Raw genomic sequence first — 17,816 nt, forward strand, 5'->3', positions numbered from 1 at the left:
GAGGCAGGGTTTACAGGCTGAATTGCTCGACTCTGCTTCAGGCAGTGTTGGGCCTGCGCCCTCCTCACATCTCAGCTCCTTTATCTGGTCCGGATCCTTCTGCAGCTTCATTATCTCGAGCCTGCTGGCGTTTGCAGTGTCTGCTCTTTTCCTTTTCCTGAGCTTTCCTATCATTAGCTTAACCTCATCCGCCATTGCCGACTACGTCTGTGAGAGAGAAGGGGTGATGTTTGTGCTTTGCGGCTTTCGATGAGCAATAGGCTTTTTCTAGCATATGGAGCTAATGTGTCAGTCAGTCGGTAAACGTTTAGCAAGAGCCCACTGTATCTGGAGCGTTGCTTGAGGGGCTTCCAGAATGAAAATGAAGTAAACAAAGCCTTCCTCTTGGCCGAGTCTTTCTGCAAATTGTTCAAACAAACAACCCCAGTGAGGAGAATGGTCTGCTCCAAAGCAATGTTAAATAGAACATCCTACTCCTGAGGGACTTTAGGGGTTAACTTGTCCAATATCAAGACCCCTGGGTGGCACAGTTTGCACTCAACTACTAAGTGAAAGGTTGGTGGTTCGGACCCACACAACAGTGCCATAGAAGAAGGTCCTGGTGACCTGCTTCTGTAAAGGTTACAGCCAAGAAAACACTATGGAGCAGCTCTTATTTTTTTATTTTATTCTATGTGAGATGAAAATCTACAGTGGAAATTAGTTTCTTATTCAAAAATTTATACACAGATTATTTTGTGACATTGGTTGCAATCCCTGAAATGTTTTAGCACTCTCCTCCTTTCTACCCTGGATCCCCCGAGTCCATTTGTCCAGTTTTCCTGTCCCATTCTGCCCTCTCATCTTGCCTTTTGATCTCATATACTTGACTGAACTAAGAAGACCATTCCTTATATGTGTTATTGTTTGTTTTATAGGCCTGTCTAATCTTTCGCTGAGAGACAGACTTCGGAAGTAGCTTCAGTTCTGAATTAGCAGGGTGTTGGGGTAGGGAGCAGTTCTACTCTGTAACGCATGGGGTCACCAGGAGTAGGAATCGACTCAGCAGTAGTGGGTTCGATGTTTTGGTGCAGTATCTGAGGCTGAAGGCTCAAAGTCTGGTTTTTGTGCAGAGTCGCACAGTGGAGCCCGGTTTCCTGACTCATCCACTGGCCTCTTTGCTAAGCCTCTACAGAGGGTGCACTGCACTCACAGGACCTTTGGGCAGGGGACTAGCCACGGTGTCCAGGGCCAAATCCAAGATGGCGTCTTGAAAGACAGCTCTCTAGAGCCAGGTCCTGAAGGCAGTGAGGGCTGACATACACAGTGAGAAAGATCCTTTTCTTAGTAGAATGGAATCCTTTGTGTGAGATTTCAGTTAAGCACCATGATTGCCCTCCTGCAGTTTCATTAATCCAAAATGCACAAGAAATGATACTCTTTCGTCTTAGACTTCTGCCTTTAAAAGACTTCATTTTCAGTTTCACTGATTAAGATGTCGTCTCTGCTGTGGTTAAATACGAACCTCTTTTGTAGTCGGCATTATGGCTTTTCGGGGGATCTTGACAAGCTGGAAGTAGGAGAACAGTTAAGGCTCAAAGGTTCAGTATCAACGAGAGCTCTTTCCCCATCCCACTGCTGTAGTTCCTATGTAATCTTAGCACGTTTTGAGGGTTTATCCACATCTTTTTCTCTCCTCTCTGTACTGTGAGCTCACCAAAAGCCATGTCGTATTAACCTCTTGGTGCATAAATGTTCCATAAATGTTGACTATCCGTGCAGATGAATGCATTTATCCATTAATGAATAACTGAATGTGGTAAAACGCCTGGTCCTTGTTGCATTCCTGGCTGCAAATGTTACTGTTCTTAGCAAAACAGTGAACATCTTACCGGTAAGGCAATTGACAGACTCTGTTAACAGTCTTCATTGCTTCCTCTCTCCATCCTTCTGAGCAGCACTTGTTTGTGTGGTAGGTCCCTCCATCCGGGCTACAAGGGCTCCCTCCTGTTGACCCACCAGACGTCGCCCAGATCTACCCGGTTCCTGCCAACATTCGGCCTGTGCTGAGTAAATACAGAGTGGAGGTACGCGTCAGGGAAGAATCGAGTTGTTCTTTAGGATTAAAGGGCAGTAGGCCTGCCTGCATTGTATGAGGGGCATCAAGGGATGGGCAGGACACCTAGCACTAAACACCACCCAGCTCGTTCTTGACCAGACAGAGCTGCCCAACTCTTTCCTGGGAGAACTCATGCAGTCTCCAGGGAAGATGTCTGACTTCCACCCCAAGGCCAGGGCATACATGCTGGCTCTCCTCAGGCCTTTGGGTGATGCCTCTGCTGGTCCTTCCTCAGGTTCTCTTCTGGGGAGTCCGAGAAATGAAGAAGGTGCAGCTCCTGTCAGTTGATCGGCCTCAGGTTCTCATCGAGTGTGGGGGGCGAGGAGTCAAGTCCTGCGTGATCCAGAGCTACAAGAACAACCCCAACTTCAGCGTCCAGGCAGACGCTTTCGAAGTGGTGCGAGCCTCACCCTCTCCCGCCTGCTCTTGACATTCTCCTTCCCCAGCTCGGGCCTACTCTTTCAGAAACTTGGTGTGGGGAGATGTGCATGAGTTTCAGATGTCTGCAAGAAAGAGCAGTCTAATTTAGTGAAAAGTCAGAATTCAGAATGGGATAAGATAGATTTTTGCTTGTTCTTGTTTGGTTTGTTTTTTAAAGATTTCAAGGGCAGATCATATAGTAAATCAAAGCAAGTTGACAAAGTATTGCCTCGACCAGTGAGTGGTTCCAAAGGGTGGTCTCAGCAACAGCATCGCCTGGGAACTTGTTAGAAATGCAAATTCTCAGACCCTATGCCAGTTTTAAAGAGCCCTGATGGCACAATGGTTAAGCACTTGGCTGCTCACCCAAAGGTCAGTGATTCAAACCCAGTAGCTGCTCTGTGGGAGAAAACATCTGGTGATCGGCTTCTGTAAAGATTACAGCCTAGGAAACTCTATGGGGCAGTTCTACCCTGTCCTATAGGGTCCCTGTGAGTCAGAATAGACTCAATAGCATACAACAATAACGTGCCAATCCTACTGAAACTGTTGGGTGTGAGGCCAGGAGTCTCTGTTTGAACAAGTCCTCCAGTGATTCTGATACACGCTGACGTTAAAGAACCACTGGCCAGAAGATACCCTAACAAGGCTTATTTTAATGGATAGATTAAAAAAAAAAAATTATTTGTACTAAGCATGTCAGTAGTTTACAGGTGAGCTTATGCTTCTAAAGTGATGTTTTTTGACACCCGCGCTTTTTGTTGATTTCAACATTTCAACATTCCTTTGCGGTACTTTCTGTGCTCTAGTTTGAAACAAACTATGTGGAAGAAGTTTGCTTTCTCCCAACCCAGTAAGCTCCAATGGACACATGATTCTAAATTAACAAAGACTAGAATGAAAGAACGTGCACACTGTTTGCAAACCTTTCATATCAGCTTTCATTGACCCTCAGGGGCCATAAGGGAGACAAGTGGGCAAGGCCTGGCCGACCCCCAGCTTCATTTTGGCTTTAACTTATGTCTGTTTTACATGTTGGGCTGGTTAAACTTCTGTTGGAGGTAAGAGATCTTGGCTAGTAAATAATGAAGAGATAAGAAGATTAAAAACTACAGCCATACAGAATATGGAGTGTGTGGTTTTTGAAACTTCAACCTGGGATGAATTGTTAGTGAGACATCCCTGATGTTGTTGTTAGTTGCCATCGAGTTGATTCCGACTCATGGCGGCCCCACGTGTGCACAATAGAACGGCTCCATCGGCTTTTCAAGGCTTCAACCTTTCCGAAGGAGATAACCAGGCTTTTCTTCTGAAGCACCTCTGGGTGGCTTTGAACTGCCAACCTCTTGGCTATTTGTCAAGCGCTTAACTGTTTGTGCCACCCAGGGACTCCATCCTATTTTATGTAGCTCCTCTCCGGGCCCAGAAGACAACGTAGACAACCTGCAAGTGTGGCCCGGAGGGATAGAATGGCAAGCAGGGACTGAGGAAGGGTGGGTGCTGGCCGACACTGGTCCTGTCCCACGGACAGAGCAGCAGGGCCTCAGCAACCAGGCCCACCTCAGGCAGGGCCCACACTTCCTCCCCACAACCTCGCTGAGAGCTGCCCTCTCCCCCCAGGAGCTGCCTGAGAATGAGCTTCTTCATCCACCACTGAGCATCTGTGTGGTGGACTGGAGGGCTTTCGGGAGGAGCACCCTGGTGGGCACCTACACCATCAATTGCTTAAAGCAGTTTTTGTGCAACTCCAGGGAGCCCCCTGCCCTCATCTCACAGGTGAACGGAGCCCAAGTTCAGCAAGGTAGGATGCGCCTCCTATACTCTGGGCTGCAGACTGTAAAGCAGCGATGCCCACACAGTGCCTGCTACGGGACCTGGCACAAAGGAGATGCATGTCCCCCCTCCCCCCCACCCCTCCCTTCCGCGACAGTGATCCTTCGGAAGAATTTGCTCCTGCGATTCCTTCTGCCTGCTTTAGCTGCCAGACTCTTACCTTAAGACTCACATCAGGATCAACACCTCCAGGAAGCCGTTCTTGAATCTGTCTTAAGCTCTCCGCTGCCTTGTTACTTTGCTTTGTGCCTGATGGTATTCCCCTTGGGCTCACTTTGGATCTCAGGTGCAGAGCTGAGTTAATGTCATTTCTTAGTTTCTGCCGTACAATCATCGTTGGTCTGTTCAAGGCGTCTTCTCATTAAATTCACCTTCCCCCCATGCCTTCTTCCTCATCTCCACTCTCGGTCCCCTCCCTGCAGTGGGCACCACACCGACAATCCTTATGAAATGAGTGGGTGTGTCTTTAATTTACGTAAATGGTGTGGTGCTCTAATTTTCATTTAGTTTCTTACTCTTTTTCCTTCAACGCTTACGTCGTGAACATGTGTACGTTATCCATATTGCTGTGTGTACGTTAGCTCGTTACCACTACCTGCTGTGTCTGCTCTTCATTGTCCCTTTCCCCTAGTTTCTGGCCCTAGGCTGCCTCCAGTTCCCCGCTTCCACAAACAATACTGTGACGAATATCCTTGTGTGTGTTCACTGAAGGAGCATCCTGTGTGGGAATTTCTCTGGAATATACACCCAAGGGTGAAACTGCTGGGTCACAGGGAATCTGTATTAAGTATTGCTAGAGGGTGCTCCAGATGGCTTTATCCGCTTACACCAGTCTGCACGGTACAGTGATTAGGCACTCAGCTGCTAACCAAAAAGTCAGTGGTTGGAACCTATCAGTCACAACACAGGAGAAAGATGTGGCAGTCTGCTTCTGTGAAGAAGATGTACAGGCTTGGAAACCCTGTGGGGCAGTTCTACTCTGTCCTATAGGGTCACTATGAATTGGAATTGACTTGACAGCAATGGCTACACCAGCCTGCACCAGTCTATAACAGTCTGCCCCAGTCTGTACCAGTCTGCATCAGTCTGCCCCAGTCTACACCTGTCTGCACCAGTCTGCCCCAGTCTACACCATTCTGTCCTAGTCTACACCAGTCTGTCCCAGTCTATACCAGTCTGCCACAGTCTACACCGGTCTGCCCCAATCTGTCCCAGTCTACACCAGTCTGCCACAGTCTGTACCAGTCTGTCACAGTCTGTACCAGTCTGCCACAGTCTGTACCAGTCTGCACCAGTCTGTCCCAGTCTACATCAGTCTGTACCAGTCTTCCCCAGTCTACACCAGTCTGTCCCAGTCTACTCCAGTCTGCACCAGTCTGCCCCAGTCTACACCAGTCTACCTCAATCTGTACTAGTCTGCCCCAGCCTACACCAGTCTACATCAGTCTGCACGAGTCTGCACCAGTCTCCACCAGTCTGCCCCAACCTGCCCCAGTCTGCACCGGTCTACACTCCTACCAGCAATGCATCCACAGCCCTGCCTTCCTCTTCTTCAACAGCACCTCCTGGAATCCAACTTTCTGGGGTTTTGTTTTGGTTTGATTTTTGGGTTTTGTCATTCTGGTGGGCATAAAGTAGCATCTTCTTTTTAAATCAGCTTGGATTTCTCAATTGCTAGTAAGTTTTCTCAACTCTTCACATTTGCTGCCAGTCTTAATTTTCCCTTCTGTGATTTGCCTGTTTATATCCTTTGCCTATGTTTTATGTGTTTTCTTGATTTTCTTTTTTATTCATGAGTTCCTTGCATATTCCCAATGTTATCACCATGTAGATTGTAGCTACTGCTCATGTATTCTTCTAGTCTGATAACAGCTAACCTTGTTTGTGGTTCCCCCATCTTTGAGCAGAAATCCTCAATTTTGATGGGATTAAATCTATCCGTGTTTTAAACTCCATGGTTCATACTTTTGGGGGTCTTGTTTAAGAAAGCCTTTTCACCCCCCACAAAGACATGATGTTATATTTTCTTCCATTAGCTTTATAGTTTTACGTTTCACATTTAGATCTTTAATCCATCTGCATTTGCATATGGTTGAAGGTAGGGATCTGGCTGCATTTTTTTTTTTTCATATCATTGCTTCTCCCAAAAGTCTACTAACCAGTCATTACTTTCTCCATTGGTTTGAACTACCATTTTTCTCATAAATCATGGTGCTGTACATCTTGGCCTATTCTGAGCTTTCTACTCTGTCCATTGGTCTCTCCATCTCTGTGCCCAGCACAGAATAGAAGCCTGTAAGTGTGTGTTGGGTTGAATTCACTATTGAGATGTCAGCAATTGGGGGAGAGAAACTCTGGAGGCCACGGCAGCCAGGGTGGCCCCAGATTGGGAATGTTTGTACCTCCTGAATTCCATAGCACAAAATCGAGTGGAGAGGACTCTTGGCAGGAAAGGGCAATGTTATGACTTTTTTATTGGATCAGTAGCCTGGTTAAGAATCTCATGAAATCCCTGCCAAGCACATGGACTCATGCTCAGAGTTCTGCCTCCATATGGGGAGTTCACAAACCTCCGGAGCCTCCAGGGCTCCCTGAGTTAAACCCACTGTGGGAAGGCAATTGACATAGAGGACCTGTGCCCTAAACCTTGATTTACATGGTCCTGATGGCCATGGTTGATTAAAATTTTTCTGAGGGATAAATAACAAGTACAACCATTTATTGATCACCTTTTACACATTACATCATGATCTCATTTAATTCCCCAGCGAGCTGGGTATTCTCACTGTCATTTTCTAAATAAGGATAGTGAGTTTTGGAGATGTTAGGAACTTTCCAGATTTGCACTCAGATCTGTGTGATTCTCTGTACTGGGTCCTTAGATGACCACCCTACACTGCAGCCCTGGTTGCCTGACCTGATTGCTATCATTTCAGATGTTTCAGTTTCACTAACAGCCACTGAGCCCCTCCAGCCTCTCAACTCCTCCCAGGAGCCCCCGACAGATCACATCTATGTGGATATTGAGCCGCCTCCCACCGTGGTGCCTGATTCTGCCCAGGTTCAGCAGGCCAGCCTCGTTGACATCCCTGACTCATCCCCAATGCTGGAGCCCGAACTCAAGTCTGCAGCCCCAAAGCCACCCAAAGATGGAAAAGCTAAGGTCAGAATGCAATTCCCTCATCGTATTTACAAGGCTCATTAGTGTTTGCACTGGATGTTCTAGACACTAATCTTCCCACCTACTGGCTGTGTGACCTTAGGCAAGCAACTTCACACTTCTGAGTATCAGTTTCCTCATCTGTAAAATGGGGATAATAATACCCACTTCACAGCACTGTTGTTAAGATCAGATACATCAATGTATGTGAAATTAAAGTGTTAGTCGAACGTGAGGACAATATTTAATTAAACAGAAACTCTTCTGAATTTTTTAGCTTGGAAAGACAATGGTTTCTTCATCTGGGGTTTTCCACAAATATTTAAAACCTACTTTGTGCAAGGTCATGGAGGACCAAAAGGTTGTGTCTTCTAGATTCTGAAGAGGAGTAAGACTCCTTGCCCTCAGCGGAGACTCTGGAAGGGGAGATAGACAAGCACACAAAAAAGCATAACCATGGATATGATTAAGGCGTCTGCATCATAAATTTGAATACAGAATCCTAGTGAATTAATTAAATTAAAGGAGGAGGAAGCTTTAAGAAAGTCCTGAAGAATTGCTAAAGGCTGAAATAAAAAGTCAAAACAAAAAACAAAAAAAACCCGTTGCCATCAAGTTGCTTCCTATTCACAGTGACCCTACAGGACAGGGTAGAGTTGCCCCATAGGGTTCCAAAGCTGTAACCTTTACAGAAGCAGACTGCTACATCTTTCTCCTGCAGAGATGCTCTCTTTAGCGGCCGAGCACTTAACTGCTGCACTACCAGAGCTCCTTGAAATAAAAAGCAGAGGAAGATAAAGTAATGATACTTGCTCAGGCTGTTCCCATCTCATCTGTGCTCAACGTGACCCTCTGTGACCCCTTGCCAGGTTCTCTCCATCCCACCAGCATTGCACCTGCCACTTTATTTTGGAATTCTCAGTTTAGGTGTTTATTGACCCCACAAAACCATGAACGCAGCAGGTCAGGGATGACATGTTGACACTTTTGCACCCTTGCACTCAGCTCAGTGCCTGGCATATAGTAGGGACTCGGAGATGTCCCAGAGAGAGAACGGACGGTGGGCACATGATGAATCTTGTCTAGGTAGCCTGTCTTCTCTTAAAAATGCCTCCTTTCTGCCCTACATGTATTGCTGCCTCCTACTACCCCATCCCATCATGTATACTATAACCTAACCCATTGCCATTGAGTCCATTCTAACTCACAGTGACCCTATAGGACAGAGTAAAACTGCCCCATAGGGTTTCCAAGGAGCAGCTGGTAGATTCAAACTGCCAACCTTTTGGTTAGCAGCCAAACACTTAGCCACTGTGCCACCAGGGCTGCCATGTATATTATAGGTGCCATTTATTTGTACCTGTTAAAATTGAAAACAGTGCTAACAGGATTTGCCTACGTTATATCACTCAATCCTCATAGCAATGAAGCAGGCAGGTATTCTTGTCCACTAGTTGAGGAAACTGAGAATCACAGAAGTTATATTGTTTATAGTTAAAATTGTGCTATGATTTATAACCCAGCTCTGTCTGAAGCTACTGCCCTTTCTGCTGTGCCACAGTGTTATACAACTGGGTGCTTATCTCTTGCATGCCTGTCTTCTCTACTAAATTGTAAGCTCCTCAAATATGGGGATTGTGTCTAATTTCCCTAGTGTCCTCAGTGTAAAGCACAATATCTGACACCTGCTCAATAAAAGTTTGTTGAATGAATGAATGGATTGTTAAACATTGATTTACTGAAATGACAGAGAACTGATGGCACAAAACCCACAGATACCTCCATCTGCTTCAGCGGGCTCCTACATATTCCCTTCCCCAGCAAACCAACTGTCCACCAGCATATAGCTCCATGAGGCCTTAGCCAATAACGCATCCCTTTTCTCTTGCCAGGATGCTAGGAAACCTTCCCGGAGGTCCACTAAAAGAAAGAAGAGGACCATAGCCGATGAGTCTGCTGAAAATGTTATTGATTGGTGGTCTAAGTATTATGCCTCCCTGAAGAAAGCACAGAAGGTATAGTGCCCCTGGCTTTGACAGCCAAGAGCCTCAATAAAAAAAACACAGCACCCTCTACCTCCCCAAATCTCATATACCCTACCTGTCTCCACCATCATTGTTAAATTCCCTTCTCCAGAGGCCCTAGTCAGCTGTGGGCCTGTTCATTGCAGAGGGTCAAAAAGCCTGGCAGGACCATGGACCTCGAATTTTAAAGTCCCCACCCTCTGGCTAGACAAGGACACAGATTTTGTTGTAAAGGCTAGAAGGAATTTCAGTCCAGCAGGGCACCTGGAGGATCTTCCACCAGTCTGACTCAGGGAGGTCCCAGAAGGAGAAACAGGCCGTCAGGGCAGGTGGATATCAGTATTGGGGCCTCAGGTACACCTGAAGATAGCCCCGGGCCTCCAGCAGGATTCCAAGTTCATACGGAAAGACAGAGGCCTTGGCCTTAGAAAAATAGGATGCCTGACAGGCTGACAAGGCAGGGCCTCATGTACAAGAAAAAGAAAGGAATTGAGCTTTAAAACTGGAGAATCAGTGGGGAGTGGCCTTGGTTGTTCAGGCTAAAGCTCAGTGAATGAATTTGGCAAGACTTTTCATCTCTGAGTGAAAAAGGAAAGGAAAATTAGAGTAATTATATTTAATTTATCATAGAAACTCTTCTGATTCCTTAGTGTGGAAGGACTATGGTTTCTTCATCTAGCACTATTTCACAAGTATTGTGACGTAGTTAAATGAACAAACCAAATATTTGTTCCTCCCCCAACCTCTTTCCCTTTACTGTGGTGATCACTACCAATTCTGGTGAGCTTACCCTTTCTCTGCTACCCTCCCAGTCCCTGGTACCGACTCAATGACCCAATGTGCCAATAGGTAGAACTCATAATGCTGGCTGGGGTGATGCTTTGGAAAGATGGAAAAAAAAAGTAGGGAAGGAAGGTTCTTTCCCAATGGCTGAGATAAGCCTGCACGCAGAAGTCCAGGAAGATTACAGCTTGTGGCAATTTTCTAGGCTGTATGGGTCCTTCTTCTCTAGGGCTAGGCCTCGCTCACAGCATTTAGTTCCAGGTCTTTGCAGTGAGTTTTCATCTGGAGGGTGCTTGGGTTGGGGGGCGCGGGGGAGCTGTGTTAAATTCTATTTTAAAATGGCACCTCTGGGAATGCAGAGAACTGGGATAATTGAATAGAATTGTTACCAGTCAAGATGAATAAATTAGGCGTAGTAATCTTATCTCCCTCTTTTCTCAAAAGGCAAAGGAGAGTAATCCCAAGGAGAAAAAGGACAATACGGGTAAGTGGCTGTTCTGAGGTCACTTAGACAAAAAAGGGGCCATTTTTGTATAGAATTATAAAATGGAAGACACGGGTGATCTATCAGAGCTCAACCCTTGTGTTTCCCAATTGAGGAAACACTCTCGGGAAAATGGCAAGATGAAAAAGTTCATACGGCTGGTTTGAGCTGGCCTGGGAGCAGATCTCAGGTCTCCTGAATCCAGTTCAGTGCTGAAATTGACCCCTTGGCTCCTGTCCTTACACTGACAATCTGAATGTAGAAACAGAGGAATAAAAATAGGAACACACCAAGAGAACAGGCCAAAACCAACACAATAAACTTTAAATGTGGTGTATGCCAAGGCCTGAATTCAGGTTCCAAAACTCAGTTTACAAGGATTGGGTAGATTTGGTTAGGTAGAGGCTTCGATAGAAGAGGCTTGGGATTTGAAATGACCACAAACTTGACTCAAGCCAGCTGTGGGTCTTGGTCTAAAAACAACAGTAAATCAAGCAGCCCGTGCTGCTTCAGGTGACACTGATAGAAGAAGGAAAATGAGAGCCAGGTCAGTTCTTCAGGCCACTAATAATTGCCATTTCAATAGGCATAGGCATAGGCAATGTTATCCTCATTTTGCATATGATGAAACAGAGGTACAAGGAGGTCGAGTAACTTGCCCAAGGTTACACAGCTAGAAAATAATGGAGCTGGAAGCCCATCTTAGGCAGCTTAACTCCAGAGCCTGGCAGTAAAAAATTATTGACTAATCTCACTATAATAATTACAATAATAGACTCAAATGTAGCAATGATCATGAAGATGGAATATTTTGTTCTGTTATATATAAGGTTGCTATGAGTCAGAGAGGAAACCCTGGTGGCGTAGTGGTTAAGTGCCACGGCTGCTAACCAAAGGGTCGGCCGTTTGAATCCGCCAGGTGCTCCTTGGAAACTCTATGGGGCAGTTCTACTCTGTCCTGTAGGGTCGCTATGAGTCGGAATCGACTGAACAGCACTGGGTTTTTTGTTTTTTTATGAGTCAGAGACTCAATGGCAACTCACAGCAACAAGCTCACATGACTTTGTGTAAGACCTTTAACATTTTTGAGACACATGCCGCTCAGTTGGGGGTATACCTACCACCCATGTCCCTAAACAAAATATGATCAGAGTGGGATTGTAACTACAAGCTTTGGAGTCACTCCACCCTGGGCGTGTTCTTTGCTATTTGGGTGGCTTTGGGCAAATTGCTTACCCTCTCTGGGGCTACTTTAATGTGCTCTTACATATACTAGGACAGGCTACCACGTTGCCCAGCCTGGGGTATCCTTTACATTACATTTGTACGTGAGTGCCCAGTTTGCAGGACTACACTAGCAACCCTACAGCAAAATGTTACTATTTCTTTTTAAAAGGAAGGCTTATGACACATGCCAGAGTGAAGGGAGAGAGAGCTTGGCTTTGCTTCTTCTAATCTTAACAGCCATGAGACCTCTAACAATTTCCAATGAATATCCACAGAGACAAAAGGAGACCAGGTGGTGGTAGACATAGGAGATGGCCCAAAGAAGAAGAAAGACAAAATGCTCAAGAAGCAACCCAAAGAAGGTGAAATCCCCAACCTGGCGGTTTTGCAGGTATGTGGACAAAGTCATATCTGCCGTCGGTAGGGTGGGCAGCTCAAAAGCTGGGGTTCTGGGAGGGCTTTGGTCAACTCTGTTGCTGGGTGCCATTGAGTGGACTCTGACTCATAGCGACCCCATGTGACAGAGTAGAACTTCTCCATAGGGTTTTCTAGGCTGTAATCTTCACGGGAGCAGATCACCAAATCTTTCTCCCACAGAGCCACTGGGTGGGTTTGAACCACCAACCTTTTGGTTAGCGGTCTACTCTGGTAATGCCCTTGTTTGAACCAACTTACTTTGTCTTTATTATAATCACTGATGCACAGAAATTCATGTCAATAAAACAAGCAAGTAAGCAAAGACAACAGAGCTTGCTCATTTTCCGTTTTTTACATCCTCATAGTGTGAAGAGACACAACTTATAGTTGTTTAACCTGGCTCCACTGAGGGAATTTACAGTCTCTGTGTTTCCCTTGGCTCACCTCTTTGAGCTTGACATCATCATGCACGTGCTTATGCACTGAAAATAGCAGGAGTTTTAACTCTGAAAGAAGTCCGGTCTGTCAGACCGATCTTAACATCAGGCAGAGACTATTAGCTAATGGAATATTTATCATATGTAAATTAAGAATATGAAAATTTTTCATCTGGATAAGGAATTTTAGTAGAAAATTGGAATAAGAATTTAATTATACTACCAAACCTAAAACTCAATTTGGTTTTGCATTTCTGAAGTGGATACTACCTCATTTCCCACTTAGAAAATTTATGTCTATATGCATGATAATAAAAACAAATACTCTATCACTTTATATGTTAATAATTAGATGTTTAATGAATGTTTATTAATTTTAATTTCCTAAAAATATTACAGTCTATAGCTAACAACCAAAGAAGTTAATTAACTATAAAAGGCTAAAAACCCAAAAACACAAAAACACACACAAAAAATAAAAGGCTAGTCATATTTATATCTATATATTGTATTTTTAAAGTTTGGGTTTAACTATGCTCCTTGGAATTTCAAAGTTCATCAAAAAGTTTTATAAATTTCAGAGTATAGTAGGAATGGTGAACTAATCATGTTTCTTTCTTTACTAAAGATAAATTAACAGTGATCTCTTAGATTTTTTCCCAGGGTTATATATCAAGGCTAGTTTTGGAATATCTTGTTATTTTTCATTAAATTGCTCTTGAGCCTCCTTTCCTCTTAGCACAATCTCTCTCCCCTCTCTCTAAAGATATACGATAGTGATCTCGAGAGTAAATTCAACAATTTTGAAGACTGGGTGAAAACCTTTGAGCTCTTCAGAGGCAAGTCTAGGGAGGAGGACCACGGCCTTGATGGAGATCGAGTCATAGGAAAGTTTAAGGTAGGTTCCAAGGCCTGTCTTTTGCTTTGGCTCTCTCTGCCCATAAATATCAGACAGTACTCAACTCTGTCAATGGGATTATGTGGGGGGTAGGTGTAAGGAAAATCCTTCATCTTTACTCAAGACCCTCTCTAGAACCCCACAAGACCAAGCCCCAGTCTTTTGAGATATTTTCTTCTGTGGCCAGTGAAATGGGTTGGCGCTCGGTCTGGTGGAATACAAGGAGACAGGCTCATTACTTGAAAGGACCACTGAATTTTACTTTGCTTTCCCCAGTAGACTGAACCCCACCTCCCATACCTGATATCAAGCATATAATTTATGCAAACCTATCTATTGGACAATTAAACTAATCATACAACACAAATCCTTCTTCTGGAAGATGTACAGTGTCAGCATTACCAAATAGTAGCTAACATTTACTGTGAACCTGCTTTGTAGTAGTTCAGGGTCCTTGTATGAAGTGTGGTGTGTTGGAAACACTGTGGGTGTTGCACATTTGCCAATCTGAATCCTAGTTATAAACTTACTAGCTGCATGATCTTGAACAGTGTACTTAACCTTCCCTGACCTTCCACTGCTGCATCTGGAAGTGGGAACACCGGGGTCAGGATTGAATGAGATAATGAGGGAAAGTACTAGCATAGCACTCATTTGTAGAGGGCTCTCGAAACTTCATCTGACTTTCCTGCAAGGAAGATGCGCGTGTACCTGTCATCAAGGTACCACGAAGAAATTGAGGTGCAAGCAGGTTATATGACTTGCCCAGCGATATCCAGCTGGCAAGTGTAGCGCCAGCTCAGGTCCTGCTGGGACCCAGCCTGTGCTCATTCTCCCAGCACTGTGCCCTGCATGGTTTTTGGTGAGCCTTGTGACCATCCTGTTTGAGTGGGTTGCTCTTTATGGTTCCAGGGCTCCTTCTGCATCTACAAAAGCCCTGAGGATTTCAACACAGAGGACGGTGGGCAGCTAAGAATTCAGCAAGGGATCCCGCCCAACTACCCAGTCAAAGTTCTGATCCGGGTGTACATTGTGGCGGTAAGCCATCCTCGTCTGCTCTGAGGGGCATGGAGTCAGCAACATGGACACTTCCTGGCTTTTCACTTAGGTTGGCGGGGAAAATACTTTCCAGGCATCTAGGATTGCTCTGTGTAGCTTTCTTTGTCCTCTGTGCTTGCCTGCTGGCTGGGAAAGAAACCAAATAGGACTGAAGCAGGAAGCTTGCAGGCAAGGCAGCTAGAGGGAAGAGCCAGGGTAGAACAAGGCAGCTGCCACTGTGAAATCCTTTCCTCGTGGCCATACCTCCGCACTGTTGTCAGAAACTTCATTTAGAACATATTTCTGAGAAAAACTTCATCTCCCCTAGGTTTTTCCCTTTTTGATAATGAGATTAGGACGTTTAATTATAAACCCTCTTGACTTGGTTGCCAGGAAGCTCAGGGTCAAAGCTGGCGTTCAATCAAAGCAACCGTATGAACCTTTATGGTTCGTGTGTGTGTTTCCATCTCCCAACCTTGAACTTGATTTTCATAATCTTATTTGATTGAAGCAATATTATTGTTATATTAACTCTTTGCTTAAATTGCCTATATCCTGTTTTAAAAACATAAAATAAAGATGAATCATTCTTTAACGAAAAGAGAGAACCAAACGTTCTTCTATCACGCAGTACCCATGGTCCTTTGTCGTTGTCAACATCGCCACCACCTCCTGTCAGTGTGTTCTGTTCACTAGGAATGCTGTGATGAAAAGGACACAGTCCGGACCCTCAAGGATGCCAAGTCTAGTTGAAAGGTTAGAAGTACTTGTCAAGAATCCTTGGCAATGCCAGGTAGTCTATTACTGAACATCTGTCCGCAGGATAGTTTAGACTTTTCACGTTTTGTTACGGAGGTCACTTGTGTTCAAGGAGATAATAGGCATTCCTCAGGAAAAAGGCTTTGCGTTCAAATAAGCTCAAGAGTTGTTGCATACGATGGTCATTTCCCTCCCCAGCCTCTGAATTTCACAAAGCTCATTAGCACCTTCAAGGCTTTGAGAAGTCCTGAAGCAAAAAAACCCATTTTAAGTGTTGAATCCTTAACAGCACTTTCTAAACTTATTCGCCCTCACCACTTCTCCCCCTCACAGAAAACCCTTCAGAACGAAGGCTCTTGGGACACAGTTTGGGGAACCCAGAGAGGATGAATAATAGGAAGCAGAGGGAGAAATGTCCTTGGACCAGAGATTAGAGAAGACTTTGTCCCCTTCCTCATTATCCATTCACTAAGAGTCCACTTGCACACCTTTTATGTGTCCAGTACCCTCTAGACCAAGCACAGGGGTGCAGCCAGGCTCCTGTCCACGAGGCAGTGTGGAGGAGAAGGGCTTGGGCAGGAACTTGAGGGCAGGTGGGACTTGACAAATAAAGAATCAGAGCTTGGTGGGCGGGTTACAAGGGAGTAGGATAAATTCACTGCTGTTATGGCAGCACTGCTTTTCAGTGACACTTCTAGAAGTGGTGGTAGTATGTGGTTTGCTCCCTCACACTAAGATGTAATTAATTAAACATGTTAAAAGTCTTTTTTTAATTCAAAAAACACCAAAAAGGTAAAAAAAAAAAAAAAAATCATACTACTTAAAAGTTGTGTAAAGAAAAAAATCCCATCTCCTCACCTTTGCAACCCCATCCCTAGATTACGTGCTTTTGCCATGCATTCTAAGCACGTCAGTGAAAATAAGCCAAGAAACAGATAAATAAATGGACGAATGTCAGAGATAACTGCTATGTAGAGAATTAAAATGGGGTGATGTGTTAAAGACTGAAGTGGGGGCTACTTGGGATTAGTTTCTCCCCAGGTAATTGACATACAGGTTGTTCACAATTTTTGACTATTTAACAAAGTGCTAATGAACATCCTTGAAAATTAAGCTTTATATGCTTATGACATTCTTTAGGAAAGAGTCCTAGAAATGAGAGTTTCCCACTCAGCTTTAGTTTCTGCAGAGTATGTCCATCTTTTTTACACCATTCCTCACCGGCCCCTTGCCACAGCCTTTCCCCAGAAAGTGTTTTGCTTTTCATGGGTAGTTTAAGGCCCCACTTGTCTGGCATCAAACTCCCACCTCAGAAACAGACCATCACTCAACTGGCCAGTGCTAAATGCAAGATTCATGGGGTCACAGGTTCAGAGTCCATTATTTCTGGGAGAAGCCTTCAAGGCCCACCCCACGATTTCACAGGTAAGTCTGAGAGTAGGACAGACTTGCCCGAGAACACACGACTAGTTAGAAGGAGAGCCAGAACTCAGAGGCATGCCTTCCACCTCCTGGTCCAGCACATTCCATGTTACACTGTGAGAGCAGCTTTTCACTGGAAACGATGCAGGAGAAAGGTGAATTTGGGCAAAGCCGACAACTTTAACAGCAAAACAGAGAGGCTGAAGCAGAGGTTCTTAACCTTGGCCGCACACTAGAATCATCTAGGGAGCTTTGGAAAAGCCCATCGCCCAGGGCCAATTAAGTGAGGCTATCTGGGGACCCAGCTCAGGCATCAGCAGTTTTTAAAGCTCCTAATTGATTCCAGCGTGGGGCCAACACTGACTGACCAAGGTGGACTAAAGGGAATTTCTTTCTCCCCCTCCTGCAGGCGTTTAATCTTAGCCCAGCTGATGCAGATGGGAAATCAGATCCCTACATTGTGATCAAGCTTGGCAAAACCGAAATCAAAGACCGGGAAAAATACATCCCCAAACAACTGAACCCAGTCTTTGGCAGGTCAGTGGCCACCTGGGCTGCACCATATCGTCCTTTCTGTGTTTACTGCTGCCCTGTTTCTGGGGCTCCCAGGGCAGGTTGGTGTGTGTGTGTGAGCATGTCTGGGTAATGGTGGCTGGAGGCTAAGTGCTGACTTTTCTCTTGATAACAGCCAACCAAATCTGTATTCGTGGAGGAGGGCCAAATTCTCTCCCTGGTCCCCACAGGAATTTGGCGGTACACGATGATCTTTGTGCCCACAATTTTCTAGTAATGATTTCCTAGATCTTAGATTTCAAG

General features: G+C 45.0%; 1 protein-coding gene across 1 annotated transcript in view; it reads left to right on the top strand.

Moving 5' to 3' along the window:
* FER1L6 (fer-1 like family member 6) overlaps positions 1-17,816 on the top strand; it is a 121,989-nt gene that overhangs the window by 71,628 nt on the left and 32,545 nt on the right. Inside the window, exons 22-31 of the mRNA XM_003408179.3 lie at positions 1,956-2,066; positions 2,334-2,495; positions 4,139-4,319; positions 7,288-7,514; positions 9,404-9,526; positions 10,763-10,802; positions 12,305-12,420; positions 13,650-13,781; positions 14,694-14,819; positions 17,410-17,537. Of these exons, the coding sequence (XP_003408227.2) occupies positions 1,956-2,066; positions 2,334-2,495; positions 4,139-4,319; positions 7,288-7,514; positions 9,404-9,526; positions 10,763-10,802; positions 12,305-12,420; positions 13,650-13,781; positions 14,694-14,819; positions 17,410-17,537 (1,346 nt within the window). The remainder of the gene's footprint in view (positions 1-1,955; positions 2,067-2,333; positions 2,496-4,138; positions 4,320-7,287; positions 7,515-9,403; positions 9,527-10,762; positions 10,803-12,304; positions 12,421-13,649; positions 13,782-14,693; positions 14,820-17,409; positions 17,538-17,816) is intronic.

Source organism: Loxodonta africana, chromosome 14, assembly GCF_030014295.1.
Source record: "Loxodonta africana isolate mLoxAfr1 chromosome 14, mLoxAfr1.hap2, whole genome shotgun sequence".
Lineage (NCBI taxonomy): Eukaryota > Metazoa > Chordata > Mammalia > Proboscidea > Elephantidae > Loxodonta > Loxodonta africana.